We start from the raw sequence: 11,320 nt of genomic DNA on the forward strand, positions 1-11,320 counted from the left end.
ACGAAAAGCATAATATTTTGCTTAATTTCTTATAAAACTGACGATTTTGGCCATAAATCTGTCTTATTTAGACAACAGGATTCATATTTATGATGAACCTTGTACTTTGTTATGATGACAAACATGATTTGTGGAAGAGAAAAACTCATGAACTTGAGTTTAAAAAGATGAACCTGATCACTGAAATGAAGACAGTGAACTGTGTCTGTTAGCATCATTAGCCGAGTTAGCCGATCACGTTCATGAGTTTAACTGTTGACATAAAAACTGTTTACTGTGAGAAGCTTTGTTTCCTGCTTTCTTTAAACATGCAGAAAAGACGCCTGAACGCACCTTGAAAGTCATTCTGGTGTCTGTTTGATGCTTTAATTGATGCAACCGTGTGTGTGTGTGTGTGTATATGTGTGTGTGTGTTTATTGCAGTCTAGTCCTCGCTGATGACGTCGACGTCCTCAGCTCCGGGCTGCTGCGTGGCTGCTCTCCAGCGGCTGACGTGCTGGCTGCCCTTCCTCTTCTGCTGCGCCTCCGGAGACTCTTCCTCCAACTTCTGACGCTTGTGCTTCGTCCTGCGGTTCTGAAACCAAACCTTCACCTGGACGCGGAGACACAGAGAGAGGTCCGGATCAATACATGTCGGAAAAACAGAACACAATGTGACTTTATTGATTGAACTGATCAGAGGACGAGCGGTCGGTGCTGCTCCTGGTCTGATGCTCACTACAATCTTCACCTTAGAAGTCGAGCTGCAACCAAACATTATTGATTCATCTGCTGATTATTTTCTCCATGAATTAATTGATCATTTTGTCCATAAAATGTCAGAAAATAGTGAAAAATGCCCGTTTAGAGAACAAGATTACACCATCACCAACAGTCCAAACTCCAAAGATGTTCAGTTCATGTATGTAAAAGCTAAAAAGGAGGATTTTTCATGCAGGACGTATCTTTTAATTGCTTTATTAGTACTTCTACTTCAGTAAAGGATCTGAATACTTCTTCCACAGCTGGCAGCCACTACCACAACCACCACTAGTACTACTACTGCTGACAGTAATAATAATAATAATAAATGTGTAGGAGGCTCACAGTGATTTAATATCTTTCTGCTGGTAAAACATGAACCTGACATGCAGAAGTGTTAGAACACGTCCAGCCGAGTCGTCCCTGCAGACGTGAGACCTGCTGACTAAGAGCTCATGTTGCACAATCTGTCAGCGATCTGACATCATATATCTGTGTGACAGGATCCAGATCGACACGATACGATACTCGAGCGTCTCTCCCTCATGCGCTAGCCAAAAGCCCGGGGTGACACTTTCATATCAGATCCTCTCTGCGTGACGGATGCTGTGTAATTACGATGCTGATGTCACTCTGATAGATCCATCGGTGTTATCTCAACGCTGACGAGTCGGACAGTTAAAGACAAAAAAAGAAAATGTGTGAGGAGGTTATTTCCTGTTGGGCTGCTCTCGCTGACAACATGAAAGTAAAACTCTTCTTATCTTTGCAGGCTTAATTTGTAACATGGCATGGCGCTTTTAGAAGAGAGCGACTTTATCTAAACTCACAGAAAGATTAAGACTCACATCAGCATTTATAATACATCAAACTGAGCTGATTAAACTGAACCCCGCAGGCTGAACTGTTCATTACATGAAGCTAATTTAACTGCTCTCACAGCCGCAAATCAGTTCATCCTCTGAGGATCAGGAAATGTTATTTAACTGGAATCAGCTGAGAGAGCTTTTATGTTTGCTTCTCGTCTGCTATTTGATTTAAAACTGAGGAAGTTTTACTGCAGAAATAATCTCTTCTGTTCTCTTTACGGTGCCATTAATGTCGCTTCTAAGATGCATTTATATGATTTATATTTAACACAGAATTTTTTATACTGACTTTTAATAAATGTAGTTTTTAGTCGTATCTACTGTTCCAGGAGTTGCTGAATAAATTTCGTCGTACTGGAAATGCATTTTATTCTGTTTTATTTATTTATTTATATTATTCTGTAATTTTTTATTCACACTGCAGTCTAACTCTAATTTGTGTTATATTTAGTTGTTTCTATCTGGTTGTTACTGCTTCTATCAGGATCCAGACCGGGTCGACGGTCATGCTGGTGGTTCTGTGAGGTTTTTACTGGATCAGCTGAGCCTGATGGGAAATTAGTTAATAAATTTACCAGATGATGATGTTATATGAAAAGTCAGAGCAGATATTTCAGTTTATATCAGACTGACAGACCGAAAAATACAACAAATAATGATAAACTATTATTCTCTAACTAATAATACACTATATTCATTATACAATATCATAAACACATAATATAGAATATAACAGCTCATAACAGCTTCTCAGTGCCAACATCCACTGTAAAGGTCAAGTTTGGTAAATTACTACTAGTGCTGATCATAGTAGCAGTATTACTCCACATACCACTACCAGTCTTACTACTATTAATGTTACTACAAATGATATTAGTGCTATTACGTCACAGTTCACTCTGAATTACAGCTGCTATTTTTTTCGATGAATCAATTAATCTTTCAGTTTATAAAATGTGAAACATCACAATGTTTAAATGTCAAAATAACAAGTTTACTATCACATATGACAAAGAAAAGCTTTAAATCATCACATTTTTAAATTTTAGAAAAATGCAAAATTTGGGTATTTTTTCTTTAAAAAATGATTAAAACTAATCAAAACAGTTCCTGATTAATTTTCTGTCAATTGATTAAATCGATTGATGGTTGCAGATCTACTCTGAACTACAAACCTCATTAGATTATATAACACAACCTGTCAGTCACATTCAAAACTTTAAAAAAAAGTTTAAAATTACTTGAATTTTACTTAAAAATTTTATTTGAAATAAAAACAGATTTTAAAATGTGATTAATTTTTATCCATAAAATAGTGATTAAAACTGTCAGTGGAGTTACAAGTACAATATTTGACTATTTAATTTTGTTAAGTATAATTATAAAGTAGTATAAAGTAGAAATACTGAAGTAATAAGTAAATGTAATCTGTTATTTTCTACTACTAATAAAAACTGTGAAAACTGACAGAATTAAATGACAGAAGATGAATGAATGTTTTGCTGCTCAGTTTTTAAATGTATTTTCAGTGTTTTCCTGTCTGCAGTCGCCGTGTTTAACACTCAGCTGTGAACATGAGCTGACAGCCGATTATTAAAACTGATGTGAAGAGTTTTTTGAATCATCAGCCCTAAAATCTCTTGAAGGGAAGCAGATTACTGGGTGATTATCGTCTATAAATGCAAAGATTGCAAAAGGTCTAATTTCTGTCTGATTAATACCTGCTGATGGCTGTGATTCTCAGCTGATTGATGGATTACTCTCCCTCGCTCTCTTCCTGTCCTCTGTTGTGCAATTAGCTCATAAATAATCGTCAGTGATATCCAACGTCATCTCTCTGGCGTCAGGGCTCGTATAACCGCGGCTACTTGATGACAAACGCTGTCAATCATCGGCTGACAAAGAGCAGGAGGGAGCGTCTCGTACATGACTAACCATCGACTCACCTCCCCGCAACATTCCTGTGATCTGGATCAGCGCCAGCGGCCTTAAATACAACCTGTGTTTACCTTCAGATACACTGATCACCCGCGGTACCTGTCTGCAGGTAAACATCACTGATCAATCACTGGAAATTACACTGAAAAACTGTTCACAGACACAAACACAGAGACCACAAATAAAAAGCAGCTGTCAATCACTGAGCAAAGCACCAGGTTCAGTCCTGTGTACTAATACACAGCAGTAATAGTACTTTGTAGTACTTAAAGTACTTTATTTATATGAACATCACTGATTATTGATTTTTTATTTTTCCAAGTATGAAGAGACCAACTGTTGTCAGTATTAAGTTCATTCTGCTGCTTTATCAATTATTTTTTACTTTATTAATTAATTTCATGTTATAATTGTATATTATAGCATTTTACTTTATATAATTTTATTTTATTTTAATTTATTTCATTTTATTTTAATAAAATTCCTGATGAGATCACACTAATTATTGTAAATGTTATTCATTCATTCATATTTCTTTATAATAATTATAATTATTACTATTTCTTTATAACAATTCCCCTAAACAGTTAAATACTTGATTTCAGAATTTCTCTTTTTGTTATTTATTCATTCATTCATTCATTCATTCATTCATTCATACTCCAGAAATCTTTATTTTGTGCTTTATTTCTGGCCATTTGGTTTTCATTTATTCATCCATGCATTGATTCATTCAGTCATTCGTTTATTCATATTTAACTTGACTTTTATGAAAATCTCCACAAAAATAATTGAAGTTATTCATTCATGCGTTCATTCATCTGAAGAAAGATTCATGTTTTGTTTAGCTGAACTGTTTCCTAGACGATTCTTATTCATCCATTCATGCATCCATGATTGATGAATTACTTTAATAATTCACTGATGTTCTGCATTCATTCATTCATTCATTCATTCATTCATTCGCTCATATTTTCTGGAAGAAAATTTTGTATTTGGCTATTTTTCACTGGACTGTTTTTATCCATTCATTTATTCATTTATTCATTTGATCATTCATATGTAATTTTTAATTTCTTTATGAGAATTTATTTGTCATTCATACGTTCATATTATTTGTACAGAATTGTTTCATTTGGCTTCTTTTTCCCTGAACAATTTTTATTCATCCAAATTTATTGATGCGATTATTTGATATGATTATTTATATATGAATTAAATTCAAATTTTCTATTTGTCATTTATTCATTCAGTCATCTTTTCTGGTAGAAATGGTCACGTTCTGTTTAGCCATTTTTTCAGAATTGTTTTTTTTTCATCCATTCATTCATTTCATTCATTCGTCTTTTCAGCAGTCTTTGACATTTTACGATATGCGTTACGACACAGCAAAAGGTTTCAGTCAGTTAAAAACAAAGCTCACTGAGTCTGTTGTTGCGATTCATATTTTAGCTTCTGTCGTGGCTCAAAAACTGACATTTATAGAAAAGTTTGGTCTCATGTTGAACCGAAGCGTCTGCAGATTAATTCCAGACCTGATATGTTTTGATCCACTAAAGTTAAACACCATACGAGATGAATAAATCCCCGTTTTTGTATTCTTTGCCGCCATCTTGACTGTAAACACCTGGCAGATCTTCTTCTAGTTCATTCTGTGATAGTTTTAGGAACAAACTGATGTGTTTTGTTTAGCTTTAGCTTTAGCTTCATCCATTCATTCTATTTACTAATAATCCTTTTTTTTTATCCAGTGTCTGATAAATTTATAAGTATTTTCACTGTAATTTAATTAAAAGATAATAAACTACAACCCGTCCCTCCATTTCCCATCATGCCTACCTGTGTCTCGGTCAGGCACAGACCGCTCGCCAGCTGTTTCCTCTCGGCTCCGACCACGTAGTGATTCTTCTCGAAGGCTCGTTCCAGACGGAGGAGCTGCGATGGCGAGAACGCCGTCCGGATCCTTTTGGGTTTCCTGGAGAACGGACCGTGAAGCAGCATGTTCTCCGGACTGCCGTCGTCTCCTGAAAAACACGACGAACAAACACAGTCAGCAAACCACGAAAATCTGCCACGAAACATCGTCTGAGAGGCTGAAAGTTTGAATTAACGGTCAGAAAAGGTTGATTTGTTGAGACAAAATGTATAACATGACTGTTTCTGATTATGTTAAAATATTTAAAATTAGAAGAAATACCCCTTTTTTGCAAATTTCCTTTGAATAAAATGTTTATTTTTCCACCCATGTGTTCATCCAGTCATTCATTATTTATATTTAATTCTATGAAATTTCTTTATGCTACCTAATATTTTACATCATTTCACAGTTTGTCATTAATTCATATTTTCTGTACAAAATTGTCTTTTTTTTGTTTGTTTGTTTGTTTGATTTTTTTGTTAATCTGCCAAATAATCTCTTGATTAATTGTTTGGTCTCTAAAATGTCAGAAAATAGTTTAAAAATGTAGATTATAATTTCCCTGAAGGATTGGTTATATTGTTATTGTCTAGAAACATCAAAAAATTGTGAAAAAAAATATCACAAATGTCTTCAAATGATTCGTTTCGTCCGCCAGCAGCACAAAATCCAATGACATTCAATTTACAATCACATAAAACAGAGAAACGCAGTAAACAACTGAAACAATTAATCAGTTATTAAAACTGTTGCCAATTTCTGTAGATCACCTAATCAATAGACTTCCACCTCAAGACAAAGCCTCCCCCCAAGACTAGTCTGCATGACACAATTATTAACGTAATTAACCTCAACCATGAAACAATCTAAACCCTAAAACAGTCCCTTTGACGAAGTGAGGACCCGACAAAATGTCCCCATAAAACTGAAACTCACAAAGGACGCAGTACAAGAAATGCTGATTATTGTTTGTGCTGCAAAGAGAAATAAATTTAAATGAAGACAGATATGATGCGGGAAGTGTGTGTTCTTGTCTTTCTATCTTTGTGAGGACCTATTTCAGTTTTAAACAAAGTGAGGACGGGTCCTCACTAGATCCATAGATCTGTTTAAAGGTTAACACTTTAAGGTTAAGGTTATAATTAGGTTAGTTTAGGGTTTAGTAGTGTCGTGTGTTTCTGGAGGAATATGCAGACGGGGCCAGTCGTACCGGGGTCGTGATCTTACTCCCTGTCGGACGGAGTTTATTAGCTGATTTAGTCTTTTGATTTAAAGTTCAATTGTTGTTGGTATATATATAACTAGACTGTTTATACAAAACTAGATTTCTGTTGTTTTGTGGCCTTTCTCATAAATAATTGTGATATTAATTATTTGTCATACTTCCGTTTTGCCCTGGATTTTCTTGGGGAAGTAACAGGCTCAGTAGTGCATTATGTCAGTTAGGGTCCTCACAAGGATAGAAAGACGTGCGTGTGTGTGTGTGTGTGTGTGTGTGTGTGTGTGTGTCAGTACTGTTTGTTCAGGTTAATCTGATCAAACATCGACTGTTTTTATTGCATCAGATATTTGTGTTTGGATCTGCAGTAAAACCGCAGACTGAAATCTGAGTCGATCCACCGCCACCGCATCACCGCAGCGTGATGTCATCACCCCCCCCACCCCCCCCACCCTCCCTCTTATTTAGATTTATCATATTCTGATATAAATTGTTGCACATGTTTAGTTACTTTTCTGCATCTTAATATAAACGACAAACATTCTCTGGTTGTAGTTTTGAGAGAAGTAAAGAAATCACACAAGTCACATTCAGATATTCACACCTGAACTCGTCTTTCAACAGTATTGATTAACACGATTAACATTCATGACTCATTTTACTGTTTCTACTTTGTTATTGTAACGTTTGTCTTTGACTGAGTCGAGTCAAAGAGGAATTTCTGTTACTATGTGACAAAGTTTCTTGAATCTTGAATCTTAAACTGAATAACTTCACTGCAGGAACTTGTAATAGAAGTTTTCACAATGTTTAAACTTTTTGTAGACATTACAATTCATTGATTATGGAGAAAAATACCCTGCAGATTAATTGATAACAGTAAACATTAATTGCATCTCTTGGTGATATTGTTTGCTTGTGATGAAATGTGTTCAGAGAGTTTTATTGTACTTTTTACTCAACGTTTATCTGCCAGCTGGAGTTCAGTTTTACATGCTAAACATACAAAAATATAAAACATATATAATGTATTACTGTTGTTTAAACTACTAAAACTTCACCTGAACCAACTACACTCTATTAAATAAAGTTAGTGCATAAATATTTACTCAAGAATATTTTCCTGCTAATAATAAAGTGAAATATTAACTGCAAGTCTGTAAAAGGCTGTTTTGTTGTTGCCGTAGTGCTAATTTTAGTGTAAGGGATTTGACTTCATACCACAGAAACGATCGCAGGTTAAATAAAAAAGAAACTAATTTGTTTATCAGACGTTGACGTGCGGTGAAGTAAACCCCGTCTGACCCGTGTCGAGCGAGACAAAGACGGTAAAAACTGGACGTTGCGTCTCTCTTTGTGACACACGCAACATCTGCTTTATTTTTTCTGTTTATTGAAATCGTACGTAAATCTTTCAATATATTTTACATAAAAACAAATCCATGCACGAGTTCCCCTTCAACTGCTGCTGCTCGGCTGAAAGGAGGCCGCCGCCGCCGACACGCCACACGCAAAAAAGTCGGTTGATTCGCGGCTTCGAGGAGGCGAGGAGGACAATGATGGCGTGCAGAAAGCCAGACACGTGATCTCGCCTTTTATCCAGCGTTAGCTTTCTATGAAGTCATATTCATATGCAAACCGTGAGTCGGGAATTGTGACCGATGGCGCTTCAGCTTGCAAATGTGACGGTTGATTTCTGTTGAATGTCAAATTAGCCGAGACGACGCTTTAATGTAACAACGGCGTCGAGTTTACAGGAAGGTGAGAGAACGTCTGCTGGTTCAGTTTCGGTCCTCCGAAACTACAAACCGTCTTTGGATAAATCACAGATTAAAGATTTGATTAAAATAATATTCATCAAACTAGAAGAGACGTAAGAGAAATAATCAGCTGCAGAGAAACAGCTAATAACATCTGCTGAAATCCTCCGTCTGCAGGATTTAACACGAAGCTCCATGAAACATCTGCTCATTTAAATCAGCATCCGACACCAGCTAACGAAACTTATACTTGATGAGTATTTTACAGGCTAATTCCAGTATTTTTAGACACAATGCATGAACTGGACCAGCTTTAAGCCAAGAGGGAAAGAAAGACAGAAAGAAAGAAAAAATGACAGAAACGTTCAAAATGTGAAAACAGAAAGTTTCCTTTTGGTGTTTTTAAGTGATCAGATAACGATTCAACCAACGACTGAAACAGGTTGTTAAAGAAAAAGCAGTCAAGTATGTAAAAAGTGTTCATTACACACCTGTATACACACTGTCAACATTCCCAGTAAATATATTTATTAGTTAAATAAGAGTTAAATCAGGTTAATTACAGTTATGTTTTAGACTTAATAAATTTAATTTTGACTAGTTTTATGCCAAAAAAGAAAGAATGAGGGTGAAAAATGACAGATAAAAAAACACAAAAAGAACATTTTGCTGACTTTGCTGCGGTTAAACTGTCATAAATAATCTTGTTCTTGTGACTAAATAACTAAACAAACCCAAAGTTGTTTCTCAGCTGCGACTCACAGGTGTAACCTTCCTGTTTTCAGTCTGTCATGAACTTTAGTTAGAAGGTTTTAAAGACAGCACTGTAAGGAGGTAATGACAGCATGCTGCAGCCTAATGGTGGTAAATACACCCTGGCAACAACAACAACAACAACAACAACCAGGTTTCAAAGAATTCCTGCTGCGACTTCACATAAGAACATAGAAGCAGAAGGACAGAGAAACTATCATTTAAGACATTTTGAATGTTCAACAGAGATTTCTCTTTTTCAGATGTTTATAGTATATTTATACTTTCTTCTCTCACTTCACTGAAGCCATTTTCAAACCTGAAACTCAACGTTTTTATTATGGCTGCATCATTTTAGACACATTTCTTCCAAACTTCAGCCTGATGGATTTGGCATCTTTGGAAACTTGGAGCAAAGTTTCTGTATTTGTTTCTGAAGACGTTTCCAGCGGAGGATGTTGTTTAAAAGCTTTCTCTGCGTTTCCATCCACCTCGCTGCCACTTATCTGTCGGATCAGTCTAAACCAGCTCAACTGTCCTCAGTGAAACCTCTGAAGTACCTCAGCAGCCTTAAAATTTATGATGTTCACCAATCTTGATTTGCAAATTTGCAATTTAATAGAACAGAATAGAATGCCTTTATCATCGTCATTGCACGGCGGTACAACGAGTTTGAAGGTGCAACTTCCTGAAAGGTGCTAGATAAGAACAGATATAAATAGAACTACAAGAACAGATAAAAAAAAAAAAAAAACACTCTTGAATATACACAATTCATATATGCTGAACACCTCAGATACACGTTGTACTTTCACACATCCGTTCTTGTGTACTTCCTCTACGTGCACACGTCCATGCAGATGTAGCCACAACTCCTGGATACATGCAGACATATCAGGTAAAAATAAACCGACATTCACAGTTGGATGGTCAGTACTGCACATGTTGCACACATGTGAAGCAGTAAAACATAAAGAAGGTGTTTGGTGGATGTCGGGAGAGCAGAGTAAAGAGCTGTAAATGGTTTTCCTTCTCAGTTTGGTTCTGCTTAGACAGATTAGTTTGTTCAGAGCTGGAAAAGTTCTGCAAACATAAAACTAAAATCAGACACAACGAGCCAGTCGGACAAACTGCAGGAGAAAAATGTTTCCTTGAATATTCAGACACTCGGATGTCTAACATGGAAGAAAACTCGATGTATTTGCATTTGTTGTCTGTGTCTACGTCCAAGTTTGCATTACAAATTTAGCACAAATTATAGCAAACAAGAATGACAAAAAAAGAGGTAAAGATATAGAAGTCAGTGCGACGTTTCCATCCACATGTAGCTCAAATCTTTAACTGAATTTCTGGGAAATTACCAAAAGAAAATGTAGCGAATGTTTGTTTCAGTCGGTGTCATTAAACCGTCGCAGAAGAAGAAGAAACAACGAGATGACGTCATCAAGAGAGCGACAGTCAAAGCTCAGACGATGGAAAACATGATGGAAATGAGACGTGTCTGTTAGTTTCATGTGTTGATGATCTGATGTTTTTAGCTCTTCAGTGACGTTTAAGTCACATGATTCATGTACGTCATCGTTTATTCACTCAGTCTCTTTATCCACACAGCTATGTAGGTTAATTGGTGACTCTAAATTGAACACACCCAACATCTACGCACTCATCCCTCCTTCATTTTAAATCAGCGGATGTATGATGTTCTTTCCCTCCACTCTGCCTCTGATTCCTCATCAACAACAGTTTATCTCATCCGTCTTTATAAGAAAGTAGCTGCAAACGCGGTGAAATGTGACTTTTAGTTGCTCCCACTCTTAAACACATGTAGAACTAAATTTGTATTGTTCAGAAATTTCGCCAAAAAAGAGGTTAAAACGCCTATTTTGAGATTTAGAGGTTTGTTGAAAACAGAGAGGCTGCAGAGAGACGAGGACATATTTTCTGTGTCAGGATTCTTCTGACAAACAGTTTCAGCTGCTGTGATGACAGAAGAAGAAGAAGAAAAGGAGGTGAGGAATGTAAACAGAAGCAGGTGATGAAAGTGGACTATGACCTGTCAATCAAACGGGTTGATTGGTGGAATAGATGTTTTTTTTTCATCTGTTCAGCTGTGCTGGATGCT

General features: G+C 36.2%; 1 protein-coding gene across 2 annotated transcripts in view; it reads right to left on the reverse strand.

Annotated features, from left to right (window-relative positions):
- Positions 1-424: 424 nt before the first annotated feature.
- The window catches only part of emx3 (empty spiracles homeobox 3), a 23,196-nt gene continuing 12,300 nt past the window's right edge, over positions 425-11,320 (reverse strand). For both annotated transcript variants that reach the window (XM_042419032.1, XM_042419031.1), the window contains 2 exons: positions 5,388-5,572; positions 425-592 (listed from right to left, as the gene is read on the reverse strand). In XM_042419032.1, coding sequence (XP_042274966.1) covers positions 425-592; positions 5,388-5,572 — 353 coding nt within the window. The remainder of the gene's footprint in view (positions 593-5,387; positions 5,573-11,320) is intronic.

This window comes from Thunnus maccoyii, chromosome 8 (genome assembly GCF_910596095.1).
Source record: "Thunnus maccoyii chromosome 8, fThuMac1.1, whole genome shotgun sequence".
NCBI lineage: Eukaryota > Metazoa > Chordata > Actinopteri > Scombriformes > Scombridae > Thunnus > Thunnus maccoyii.